Raw genomic sequence first — 11,922 nt, forward strand, 5'->3', positions numbered from 1 at the left:
TTCCAGATTCCATGGTTTAAACAGTTATTACACTGTCAGAACACACAGTAATATTGAATAACTGCCAGATATTGAAAGTTGAAGTTATCTTGGGAAAAGAATGGACATGAGCACTCATTCTTTGCACATTTGACAATTCTACAGCCATAAAATCAAAATAAATCCAGGCGGCCTGAATGTAATTACAGATATAGAAGGGTTAAAGGGGACAAAAAAGAAAGAAAACTCTTTGGTTCAGAACCTATATTTTATTATCTCAGTGACTACTAAATGAAAAACACCTTGCTTGGTTCTGGTTCTTGGAAACCACAACAAACCAGATCCAGATGAACCTCAGGGGTCTGGGAGCTTCATAGGGATGCAATCATATAAATAGACAAATGACAGCTCTTAATATACAATTTAAAAGTGAAAGGTGCAGCAGTATGAGGTAGACATGGTTATTGAAAGGTGCATTGTTACAGCATATGATTGTGGTTATTATTATTATTGCACAGTGATTGATTTCTCTGAGACTGAGAGTGATGAGAGTTGATCAGAGCAACAGCTTGGGGGAAGAAACTGTCTCTGAGTCTGGAGGTTTTAGCGTACAGATCTCTGTAGCGCCGTCCAGAGGGGAGGAGTTCAACCAGACTGTGTCCTGGGTGTGAGGGGTCTGCAGAGATGTTACCTGCTTGTTTCCTGGTCCTGGATCGGTACAGGTCCTGGATAGATGGGAGGTTAGTCCCAATTATCCTCCCTGCAGACCTGATTGTCCGTTACAGTCTGTTCTGTCTAGTTTGGTGGCCGATCCGAACCAAACAGTGATGGACGTGCAGAGAACAGACTGTATGATGGCAGAGTAGATGGCAGTTTTTATTCCAATCAAGTATCAGCAATCTCACAGTTTCTCAACTAGCCACCAGGGGCTGTAAAATATGTATTAATTAGATTTATTTTTATCCAGCACAGCCAGACACCCAGGAAGATTGTATTGTCTTTTACAGGCCTTAAAATGAGGTAAATACAATCTATTTTCCGTTATCTTTTTTAATTTAAGAAAAACTAAGCCAAAATGTAGAAGCAGTGTGTAAAAATAGTTATTGCAACTCGTGACTCAAAGCATTTATAAGAACTACTTTTACACACAGCAATAATTAATTTAACTTTTTTGTTATGGAGTTATGGGTCATTAACAACAGTCTTGAATGTGAATAAACTTTATCACTGTAGGATGACTGACTCCAAATTGTCTTATAACCTCCCCCAGATTGTTAGCAGCAGCAGTCGCTTCTTTCATATCTTTGCTTGTTTTCCTCATTGGCATTGTGTTAGAACAGGCTACACTGAGAGCCCCATAATAGCAAACTGATAATCTCTCTGATTTCTACAAGAGCCTCACACTTACTGATGATGAGTTAAGTGCATTTGGTAAACAGCACATGGCTGTCCCGATAAAAACTCAGAATTTAAAAAGATGCATTCATTAACATTAAAACAATAAGACTACTCAGTTTTCTTGAAATTTTCCAGGGCTATGATTCATAGAGTCTTATTTGCATTAACCATGGACGCTGTAAATGCCAATCATCTCACCACACCTTTTCTTTATTTATCTCTACGTGTATCATGAAGCAGCTATTCGGTGGGTTTTTGCTGAGGATTCATCTTGAGCACTGAAATGTCATGGAAATCAGCGCTCACTGCACCCCCGCTAACCACTCTCCCCTTGTGTGGACAGGTTTCAACTGGAAAACAATCCACAGTAGTAATGCTATTGCACATTTTCAAGCACTTCAAGCATTCAAGCTCCCACAGACAACGAGAGCCGAGAACATGTGGCTAAAAGGATGATTCACTCCATCATCACACCAGCAATAAGATAAAGTTAATGTACATTTAACAGGTATATCTTTTTTTCAGCAGCCTTTTTTCAGCAGTTGTTGCTACTTGAAACCCACTCTTCTTTTCTTTCATTTTAAAAATCACTTCCTACATTTATGTAATCTGTTGGTTTGGTTAGTACTTAAAATACTGCATGAATGACTCGATGGAGAACCAGAGTTGAGTGGTGGCCATGAATCAGCTAGTTGCTGTGAACACTTTAGGTAACATGAAGTGTTTCGAAATATGTAGAGGAAGGAAATGTTTAAGCGATGAACTCAATTAAGGTGTGGCTGAATTTAAGTTTAAAGCAGACGTAGGAGGTTACTTTTAGAACCAGCCTTTCACATTTGATGATAGCTCTTTGTCTCCCTTTCTTTTCATCTGTAAATTGTGAGTACTGCACATGCTCAGTGGATATAATTCTTTATGTTGCCGTCTGAGCAGAGTGGCATTAAAAACACAAATAGGTGGACGCACACGGGGATGGAGCCACCCATGCCTGTGACTCATGCTGCAAATGGTTGTCGGACAAAACTGGCAGCCTGCACAAAGACAAAGAAAGGAAAGTATTCTCCAGGTTGTAAAAAGAAAACAAAAAGTGTGAATACTACACTCTTAATCCCTTGTGTTCAGGCTGCTCCTAACATCTGTCGCCACTCACACCTTTCACCCCAAAGGAAAGACGCTTGCAGTCTTTCACACTGGAGAATGCAAAAAGAAAAAACCAGACACAAAATGTAAAAATTATACATTTTATTTCTACCTTGAAACAGATACCATCTGATTGACTTGAAAACAAATGAAATACAAATAAAAATATGCTTATTTTCCTACGCATTTAATGTTATATTCCTAGGATTTCTTATACCTACCCAGCGACAGTGCATGGTGCAAAACATCCCTGATTGATTAAAAAAATCCTACACTAATAAGCTTGCCGTATCTAAGGTTAACTTTGTCAGTTAAAAAAAGAAAAGAAAAAACAAAAGTCTAAGCAGGAGATTGCACAGCTGTGAAAACGACAGTTAAAATGTCCTTTGATAAATCCTTTATTCGGGAGACAACAGAACTGCAGATTCCATTAAAGTGTTTGGCATCTTTAATTACAATCTCTTAATATTGATGATAGTCTTCAAAAGCATCATATTGCCTTGCATTTAGTCATATTAGGATGCTGTGTACTCTTAAAACCTCTCTTTTTTTAAATTAACCCATTACACTTTCATCCCACAGGTTTCCACATCATTGTTTTTGTCAAAACCTCACAAACTTTATCCACAAAAGGGGTCGTTCACTAACAAGAAATCTCTCTGAACGTTGCCCGTTGGTACGCCAGGGTTGGGCTAAACCTTTACACACAAAAAAAGAGAGAAAAAAAAAAGGCAGGTGCCCCAACTTGGGTATATCCTGCACAAAGTATTCATATATGCATTCATCTTAGTCTGCAGATTAAAAATAAAATGCGTGAATTGTCTTCAATATATATTATTTCACTTCCTGAGTTGATCTCACTGGATGTGAAATGAACAAGAGCTTATAATGAGGTCTTAATGATTGGATTTCTATCGGTTGCAGGTAAAGATTACACAAAATATCAATAGGGGGAAACAATGTTTTGTGAGTCACTGAACCGAAAACCTCTGGCTGAGAAAAGGAAAGGAGAAAAGGAAGGGCAGGATGGTGGCTGAATTCCAGCTCCTCCACCCTCTGCAGAAGTACGTCCTTATATGCTCTGCTCGCAGTTTGACCAGTATTTAGTGGCTTTAAAATTTAAGAGAGCCGCTTGTGTGTTTATACTTGAACAGGGGGCTCAAGAATGAGGACAGACAGCAAACAAAGCCAGACACACCAATTATGTAACAGTGCAAAAAAGTGTGTGAGAAGTATTATTCACCAGTTGCAACAGCCTGTGCTGAACTATGGCCTGTTTTCACTGGGAACACCCTGTACGCCTGTCAGACTTAATGCACAGTGGTAGAAATGCAAAGTGGAACCTTTGGGATTTTTAAAAAGTTTGCTTTTACTTGACAAAAATGTAGCAATCAGGGGGAAAAAAATGGCTCACCTTTTTTTTTCCTCAGAGTATAGTTTTGAGGCATCTACATTTGAGGGGATCACAGTTCTTTTAGTTTAATAATTTAATTGTCTATGGCTCTTTTTTTCACAGCAAACCTCTGAAAGGAAATTATAAAAACACATACAGCAAATCAGAAATGACTGCGGTCACCAGCAGCACAAGTACTTCCACATACTTGCCTATGATTTATAGAGCATAATAAAAAAAGTATTTACTGAACAACTAAACAGCAATAGCTGGGAATCACTTTAAGCTGTAATCAGAACTTCAAAGCTAGATTGAATGGGAATATTTTGCATGTGATAAGTAAATTCACTTATAATTATCCTCCAACAATGTTTCACACACACATTACCCATGCACACTGAAAGGTGGAAAGGAATGTATTATACAATCTTAAAAAAAAAAAAAATGTTCTTGATCTTAACTAAAGTACCTCAGACTGAAAGTTGAAGCATCTCATCTTTCTGATATTCTGATCACAATCCAACAAACAGAAAAACATTTGCACACTTCCCCATTCTTCATTAAAATGTTCTATAGTCAATATCAAAGTGTTGTCTATTCATAACTGCAAGAAGTGAAGTTGGATTATACTAAGAATATCAGCCTAAACATCGGAGGCAAAAGCAGAGTGATAGAGCCGCCATCCCGACGGCTGTCAGACTTTTGTTTCACCCTTTCAGCTTTACATGCTTTAATAGAAAAAGATCAAACAGGATATTTGCGATAAAAACCATCAACGAAAGATACTAAAACTAGTTTTGCCATTTCTTCGCTTAAAATTTATGAATATTTTTCTAAATATCAGAATTTGTCTAAAAACATACTGAAGCATCTATATTATAACTTGGGCCAAAGTGACATGTGTTACTTTTTAAAGTTTTAGTCCCAGTCATGATGAATCGTCAGTTCAAAGAACCGAACTTAAATATGCAATATGCAATGACAAAGGTGACTAACAGCAAACAAAGTGATGGCGTCTTTTTCTTTCAAATAAATGGTTACGTTTATTTATCTTCAACTTTGAGTGCACTAAAAACAAAAATAAGAAAGACAAAATAAAAATCATGCTGGTTTGATGTATCTACAAAGAAAAAGAGGAAAAAAAAAAAGCACATCTACAGCACACCCATGACTCATCAAAAATCATTCATTTCAAGGTGGAAGTGGGAAAAAAGTAATCTTCTCTGGAATCCATCTATTTCACCACACGTCATTCATTCACCTGTGCACCCAGCGTGTGGTATGTGCCGTTACCGTTTTACCGTGCAACTTGATCCCCAAAATCCCTCCCACCCCCCTCCACACAGACATACATGGACCTCGGAAACATGATGTACAAAAGCTTGTGTTTAGCATTAAACAGTGCCTGGCCTGAACATAAACAAGCGAGGCTCATTCCTCCCTCCGCCCCCCCCACCACCACCCGTCAGCCAGGTTGGAATTTAGATGATGAATGGGCAGAACCCATCTCTAGAAAAGGAAAGGATACAGATAAGAGGGCATGAAAAATAAAACAAAGAAAAACATACAATATACAAAAATGCCTTCTGTGTCACTCGCTTTTTTACAGATACACTTACAGAACAATCCTCGCAAATCTTCAAAACAGTTAAAATTTGTTTTAGAGAGGAAGAAAAAAAGAGAAAAAGAAAAGAAAAGAAGATTGAGCCCTGGACACTTGTTTTCTTTATTGCCGTTTGGTGACGAGGGAGAAACAATTTTGGGAGGTAGAGGAGGAAAACAGTGTTGGGCTGAGAGTGGGGGTGGCGAGTCGTAGGAAGTGGCTCAGCGGCTGTTATTTCTTGGCCTTCCCAGCCTTGGCTGAATTTCGCGGGGGGGTGACTGGTCTTCCCGAACCCATTCCTCCCCCTCCACCATAAGGATACAATTTCTTATCTGCTGGCTTAAGAATCTGTGAGACGCACACAAAAGGTTCTCCGTTAGATTGATAAAACTGTCATCTGTTCTGATCATATTAACACAATTTCCAGAAAACACCCGGCTGTAAAATAAATGTTTCTACACACCTGGAAAGAGCACATGAGCGTCTCGTCCACACTCATCATGGCACCAGCATTATCAAACTCTCCACAGTAGTTTGGAGCTGAGAACAGAGTGACGAGTTGCCTCTTTGCGAAAAACTCGTAACCATCTTCAACCACCTTTGGATGAAAATGAGAGCGTGAACAAAACAGAAGCACAACGCTGCATCAGCCATCCCCTGCAGTAGGGCTGGGCGACATATCGAGATTTTAATATATATCGATATATTTTCAAACGCGATATGGTACGAGACAATATCGTTTATATCAATAAAACATTTTTTTTTTTTTTTTTTTATGATTTTGATATAGCTTATTTTGTGACAAATTGACTTGAATGTTTTATTTGAGAGTTGCACAAATGTTTTGTTATTTGCACAACTGTCAACCTCAGTGGAAAAGTCTGCCTGTTACTGTCTACATTGTATTAATTGCACAGTGTATTTTAATTTAATTGTTATGCAGGAAAGGGATATTTGTTTTATTTTATTCAAGAAGCATTTTTATTCTATATATGCAGGCAGTTTATTTTTATTTCATTTGTTTTATACATTTTGATATTGTGCAGACCTCTGTTAATAAAGCCTGTGTGACATTTGGCACGAGGCTTTGTATTAAAACTGACTGTTTTTTTAAGGGTTTGCCTCAGAAAAAAATGAAACAGAGATGCTATGCTATAATGCTTTGGGGGAAACCCCAATTATGGCACAGAAAAAATATCGATATATATCGAGTATCGCCATTCAGCTAGAAAATATCGAGATATGACTTTTGGTCCATATCGCCCAGCCCTACCCTGCAGTAGCTTTCACATATTCTCATGTTTGGATGTAGAGGCATGAGAAACATTGTAAAAGGGAAAACACACACAAAGAAAACCACACCAAGTATTTTCAACATTACCTGATGTGCCCTGCATATTAGGTCCATGTCGTGTTTGTGCAAAAATTTGGCCACCACATCTGCCCCGAACGTGAAGGAGACGCCGCGGTCGTTTTCCCCCCAGCCCAGCACGTCTTTGTCTGGATCGGCCCACAGCAGGTCGCACAGCAAACCCTGGTCAGGCACGTCTGTGGGTCGCATTACTCTGCGGATCTGCTCCATCGACTGAAGATCGGGAGAAAGGCCTGGGAAGAGGAACGTCCAGAGAGGAGAGATCAATCAGTCTGGTTCTCCACATTACACCTCCTGACACATGAACTGAAAACACACCTACCTCCATGACAGCAGAAGATTTTCTCATCTACGATGGCAGCCACAGGTAAACAATTAAAGCAGTCTGTGAAGGTCTTCCACAGCTTAATGTTATACCGTCGCTTACCTGGAAACACAGGAAAAAAAGAAACAGAAGATTTAGTTCACAAATGCCACTATTTTTCACCAACCATGCAAGATTTTTTTGCACTTACACTCATCATAAAAGCCGTAGATTCGATTAATGGAGGCGCACTCGTGGTTACCGCGGAGCAGGAAAAAGTTCTCGGGGTATTTGATCTTGTAGGCTAGAAGCAGGCAGATTGTCTCCAGCGACTGCTTCCCCCTGTCCACGTAATCACCCAAGAACAGGTAGTTGCTTTCAGGGGGAAAGCCTCCGTATTCAAAGAGTCGGAGCAGATCATAGTACTGACCGTGCACATCACCTGTAGGGGGCAGCACAGACGCATCACTTCAACACCGCTGTCACTAGAATCACACATGGCTGTTTTTTAAATTCAGACAGCATTTACAATATAATCTATTATATGACTAATACTTGAATACTTGGTCCACCTCCTCCCAATGCATTTTAAAAAAAAACCTAAAGGAATTTTTGCTTTCCACAGGAACCTAATTTACTTTCTCTACTCGACCTTTAATTTTATCGACCTTTAATTATATATTCTTTCTCATTGTTCTGCTTTTGTCACATTTTTTGTTCTTTCTTTGTGTTTTTTACTATTAGTTGTTTCAAGTACTTGAATTCCTGTTGCTATTGATCTTTGTCTTTTGTTGTTGTTTAGCTCATGCATGCTGTCTGCTTGTCCTTTGTTTTGTTTTTTTGACAGGGGTGGAACCTTGTACAAGTTCGCTATAGAACTTCGTTCCCTCCTTGCGCAGTGCTTCATGCATCTTTTTGTGCTAAATTAATAAACTCTAAACTCTAATCACAGATGAGCAAACCAGTAAATTAAAATAAAAACCTTCTTATGTACCAGAATCTATACACTCTAAAGACCCATAGATATTTAAACATTTTGTTTTGATGTTGCAGACTCCTCTCCTCTCGATTTCTTACAACTCACCACAGATTTTCAAGGGAGCCTCAAGTTCCAGCAGGATGGGCTGGCTCAGGAAGATTTCACGAGACTTGAGGCAAAGGCCACGGATCTCGTTTTCTGTAAGTTGAACATTCTTCCCCGGTCGAGAGCCTTTGACTGGAGAAAAAAAAAAAAGGACGATGGGAAACATTTTATAGGACATACAGAAGCACCACCAAGACACACATACACTAACAGAGTGTGACGAAAATCTGAACAAAGACGGTCATAAACCAAAGCAGTGAAATGTGATGTTTTTGAACCGCTCCAGCAGACTGGACAGTTAACACCTCCCACCAGCCAAATGCTATCAAATTCTGTTCATGTCGAACAGCCATTTCAGCAGGTAGATAAATTATTTAGAGGTCATGTAGTATGACACATTTTGAAAATAAAAAGCCAACATAGAACCAGAACAAGATACGGCTCTGAAGCGTGCACAGAAATGCAGCATTTGAGAAAACAATCAGTGGAAATTAGTTTACACTTGACAACCTTTCTGTTAAGGTGGAAGTTAAAACTGAAAGTAAAGACACAACCTCCGCTTCCCCTTCTTGCAGCAAAACAAACGCCCGAGCCACATAAATATGGGTCTCTTAATATGAACGGGCTCTGAAAACAGTACTGTAAAAATCAAGAGAAGCAGAAGAAACAGGTCAGAGGGCAAGAATTAAGCTAATATTATGTACCAACTATGTCACTTGTGATGTCTAAAATATTCTGGAGAGGTTGTCATTATCTGGTTGCCATGCATTTATTATTCAAAGGAATGCCACATAACTTCACCTGACTGATGTGGGTTTGATAAGTCACAATTGCAGATAAGGGTTACTCATTGCAAAACCAAGATACTTCAATTGAGCAACAACATAAAACTAAACTACTATCAGTTTTACAGCATAATTATGAATTAATTAACTCAACCCTCTGTGAGGCCAACGCCGTGCAAAAGAAAACAACCTCTCAAATCAAGTGGAAATAAAAGGCCAACTTAATGTCACAAGAACCATATTCACACAAGAAATATCAAGGTTTCTACACCAAGTGCAGTATTATTAGACTCAGGGTTAGCTCTGTGCGATTAATGCACCGTGAGAATGTGTCACAGATAATAGATCAGGAATAACTTTCCAACTCATGTTTGCTGGACGATAGAAAAAAGTTCAAAAGGACGGGGCGCCGGAGACAGAACATAATTCACTCACAACTTGAGGAAACAACCCATATCCTTTTGTGTTTTTTTTTTTTAAACTGTTGCTACAAGTAAAATACCCAATACTTAAATACTGTTTGCAAGGGAAATAAAACAAAATGAGGGAGCAAATGGGCATTAAGAAAGCTACTACAGTTAAGTGATGACAAAAGGCAGGGAAAAGTAGATATAAATACTGCAGTACTGCTTGTTGCTTTAAACCTGGATTAGGGAAGGCTAAGCCCTGACAGAGCTTACTCCAAAGTTAGCCTCACAGCCAGTGGGCAACAGTGAGCCTTTCATGAGGGGTGCAGACAAAAGACTTTCCACTACACTGATTAGGGGACCAAAAACAAAGAGCTGGACAAGCACAACAGCAAAGCTGCCGGGGTGTTGGCAGTGACGCCATCAGCCGTCGATGCGCTTCAGCACTCCTGACTTCCACGCTACGTGTTCTGGTTGGACTTCCGTGATGTCACGCTCCCCCAGACAAGCTGTTTCCCATGCACTCACAGAGTTTGCTTAGGTTTGGGATCTGCGCAACTAATCCAATTGACACCGCTCATTATCCAAACACATTTAATTGGTTTGGTCTCAAAGCACAGCCAGCAAGCAAAAGGTTAACCTCGCCGTCAGTACACCTAGGGAGCGGCATGGGCAACATTTTGCAATCTCTTGATTCGGCACAAACAGTTCTCCTGCAGTTTTAAACAAATCAGATGAATGCAATTGTTACATAGCCTGACGGGCGGCTATTCTGAGCAATAAAACCGCAAGGGCCAAATAAAAAAAGGTCAAGTGAGTTACATAAGATATAAATACTGCCACTATCACTATGTTTGTCTTCTGTGTTTAGCAGACAACCTTATCATGACCCAAGCCCGGCAATACGTGTACAAAACACTCCAGCAGCTTCCACAGTCAAAGTCAAACGCCCCGGAGGAAGTTAACTGCACATGCATATTTGTGTATAATCCCAATCACCTCCAGCTCGGCCAAGGCTGGTCATGCAGGGCCTATATACAAGGAAGTAAACACACTGAAAGCTAAGGAGAAATGTATCAACATTTCTGCTCACGGGAAAATTATCAATGCTAATCATTATATGTTCACCAGGCAGAAGATTTCTTTTCACCACGACATGTCAGATTTAAATAAATAGAAACTAGTTTGCATGTGCTCCGTTTAACAACTACCAACCACTTCCTGTATGTTAAATCTAAAGCACGTACTTGGGTTAAATCTTTGTATTTCAGTTTCAATTTGTAGCACGTGTTTATTCATTTTTTTTTAATTCTTCTAGACATGTTTTGACCTTGTTTTGTAATCTTCTTGTTCTTATAGTGACTGCTGCATCAAAGTTGAGTGTTTTTGTCAGTCGTGCAAACAGGACATGCTGAAAAGGTTACTGCAGACAGTTGCTATACAGAAGATGTTTTGGGAACGACATGAACGAGAGTAGAACGAAGCAGATTTGTCAAAGGGTGAGGATTTGGGTCTTTAGACTGTTTGAGAGCACGGACCTGATTTATTTTAATTGACTTTAGGATTCCTACGGGATTTCAGATGCATAAGAGTTTTGTTTTACTTTATCTAAGGCTATGTTTTCTTCTGGCTCAGCTATACCCACATAAGATGTATTTATTTTTGTACGGAGAGCCTTGTCGAGACTTTTTCCATTCTCATCCCAACAGGCTTGTGTCTCCTCAGTGCCTCAAGTTACCTCCCCAATGTGGTGGCCAGAGGTTAATCCCAATTAGGTTTAGATGAAATATGTGGAGTTGCCTCCTATATTTAGCCATACAGTTTTACGACAAAAAAAAAAAAAAGACCAACATATTTACTGCATAGATATTTTTGGTACCGACAATTCCACGTGGAAAAGCTGGGAGAGTTGATGTGAAGCAGACATACCTTTCACACTCATTACTTGTGCTTCCTAGATAAACTGTATACTTAGGAGCCAGGTGATTTGCGTTTGTCACCCTTAAAGCTCCCGAAATATGATCTGAATGTGAAAATAATGCATTCCCATTTGTATTTTTACACCTCGTAAAAGTGACAAAGCGGTTCAAATTGTATGCAGTTAGAATTCTGACATTTAAAATCTTCTAATATATATACACAACTTACTTTATATTAGTCCAAAGAATGCATTAAAGGATATTTAAAAAGCACAACAGTGAATTTGTTCAGATTATTACTAAATAAAACATTTTGGCACTAACAAGCAATCAACTTATTTTCAGGTGTACTGTTATTTATGCACATACAAACATGTCAATCCAAGAGCACATAGCATATTGAAGAGAAAACAACGTATATATGCAATTCACATTATGATTAAAAAGCAGCAGTGAAGTTGAAGACAGTGAAAACCAGCAGTGCAATCAAATACAGATGTGCTAATCAAAGCATGTTTGTCAAAAGCATAATCTCACC

General features: G+C 39.1%; 1 protein-coding gene across 2 annotated transcripts in view; it reads right to left on the reverse strand.

Moving 5' to 3' along the window:
- Positions 1-2,604: 2,604 nt before the first annotated feature.
- ppp1caa (protein phosphatase 1, catalytic subunit, alpha isozyme a) overlaps positions 2,605-11,922 on the reverse strand; it is a 10,438-nt gene continuing 1,120 nt past the window's right edge. For both annotated transcript variants that reach the window (XM_061711324.1, XM_061711323.1), the window contains exons 3-8: positions 8,274-8,405; positions 7,401-7,631; positions 7,208-7,312; positions 6,895-7,118; positions 5,977-6,111; positions 2,605-5,861 (exon numbers count right to left, since the gene is read on the reverse strand). In XM_061711324.1, the coding sequence (XP_061567308.1) occupies positions 5,745-5,861; positions 5,977-6,111; positions 6,895-7,118; positions 7,208-7,312; positions 7,401-7,631; positions 8,274-8,405 (944 nt within the window). In that variant the 3' untranslated portion in view covers positions 2,605-5,744. The remainder of the gene's footprint in view (positions 5,862-5,976; positions 6,112-6,894; positions 7,119-7,207; positions 7,313-7,400; positions 7,632-8,273; positions 8,406-11,922) is intronic.

Source organism: Cololabis saira, chromosome 21 (assembly GCF_033807715.1).
Source record: "Cololabis saira isolate AMF1-May2022 chromosome 21, fColSai1.1, whole genome shotgun sequence".
Lineage (NCBI taxonomy): Eukaryota > Metazoa > Chordata > Actinopteri > Beloniformes > Belonidae > Cololabis > Cololabis saira.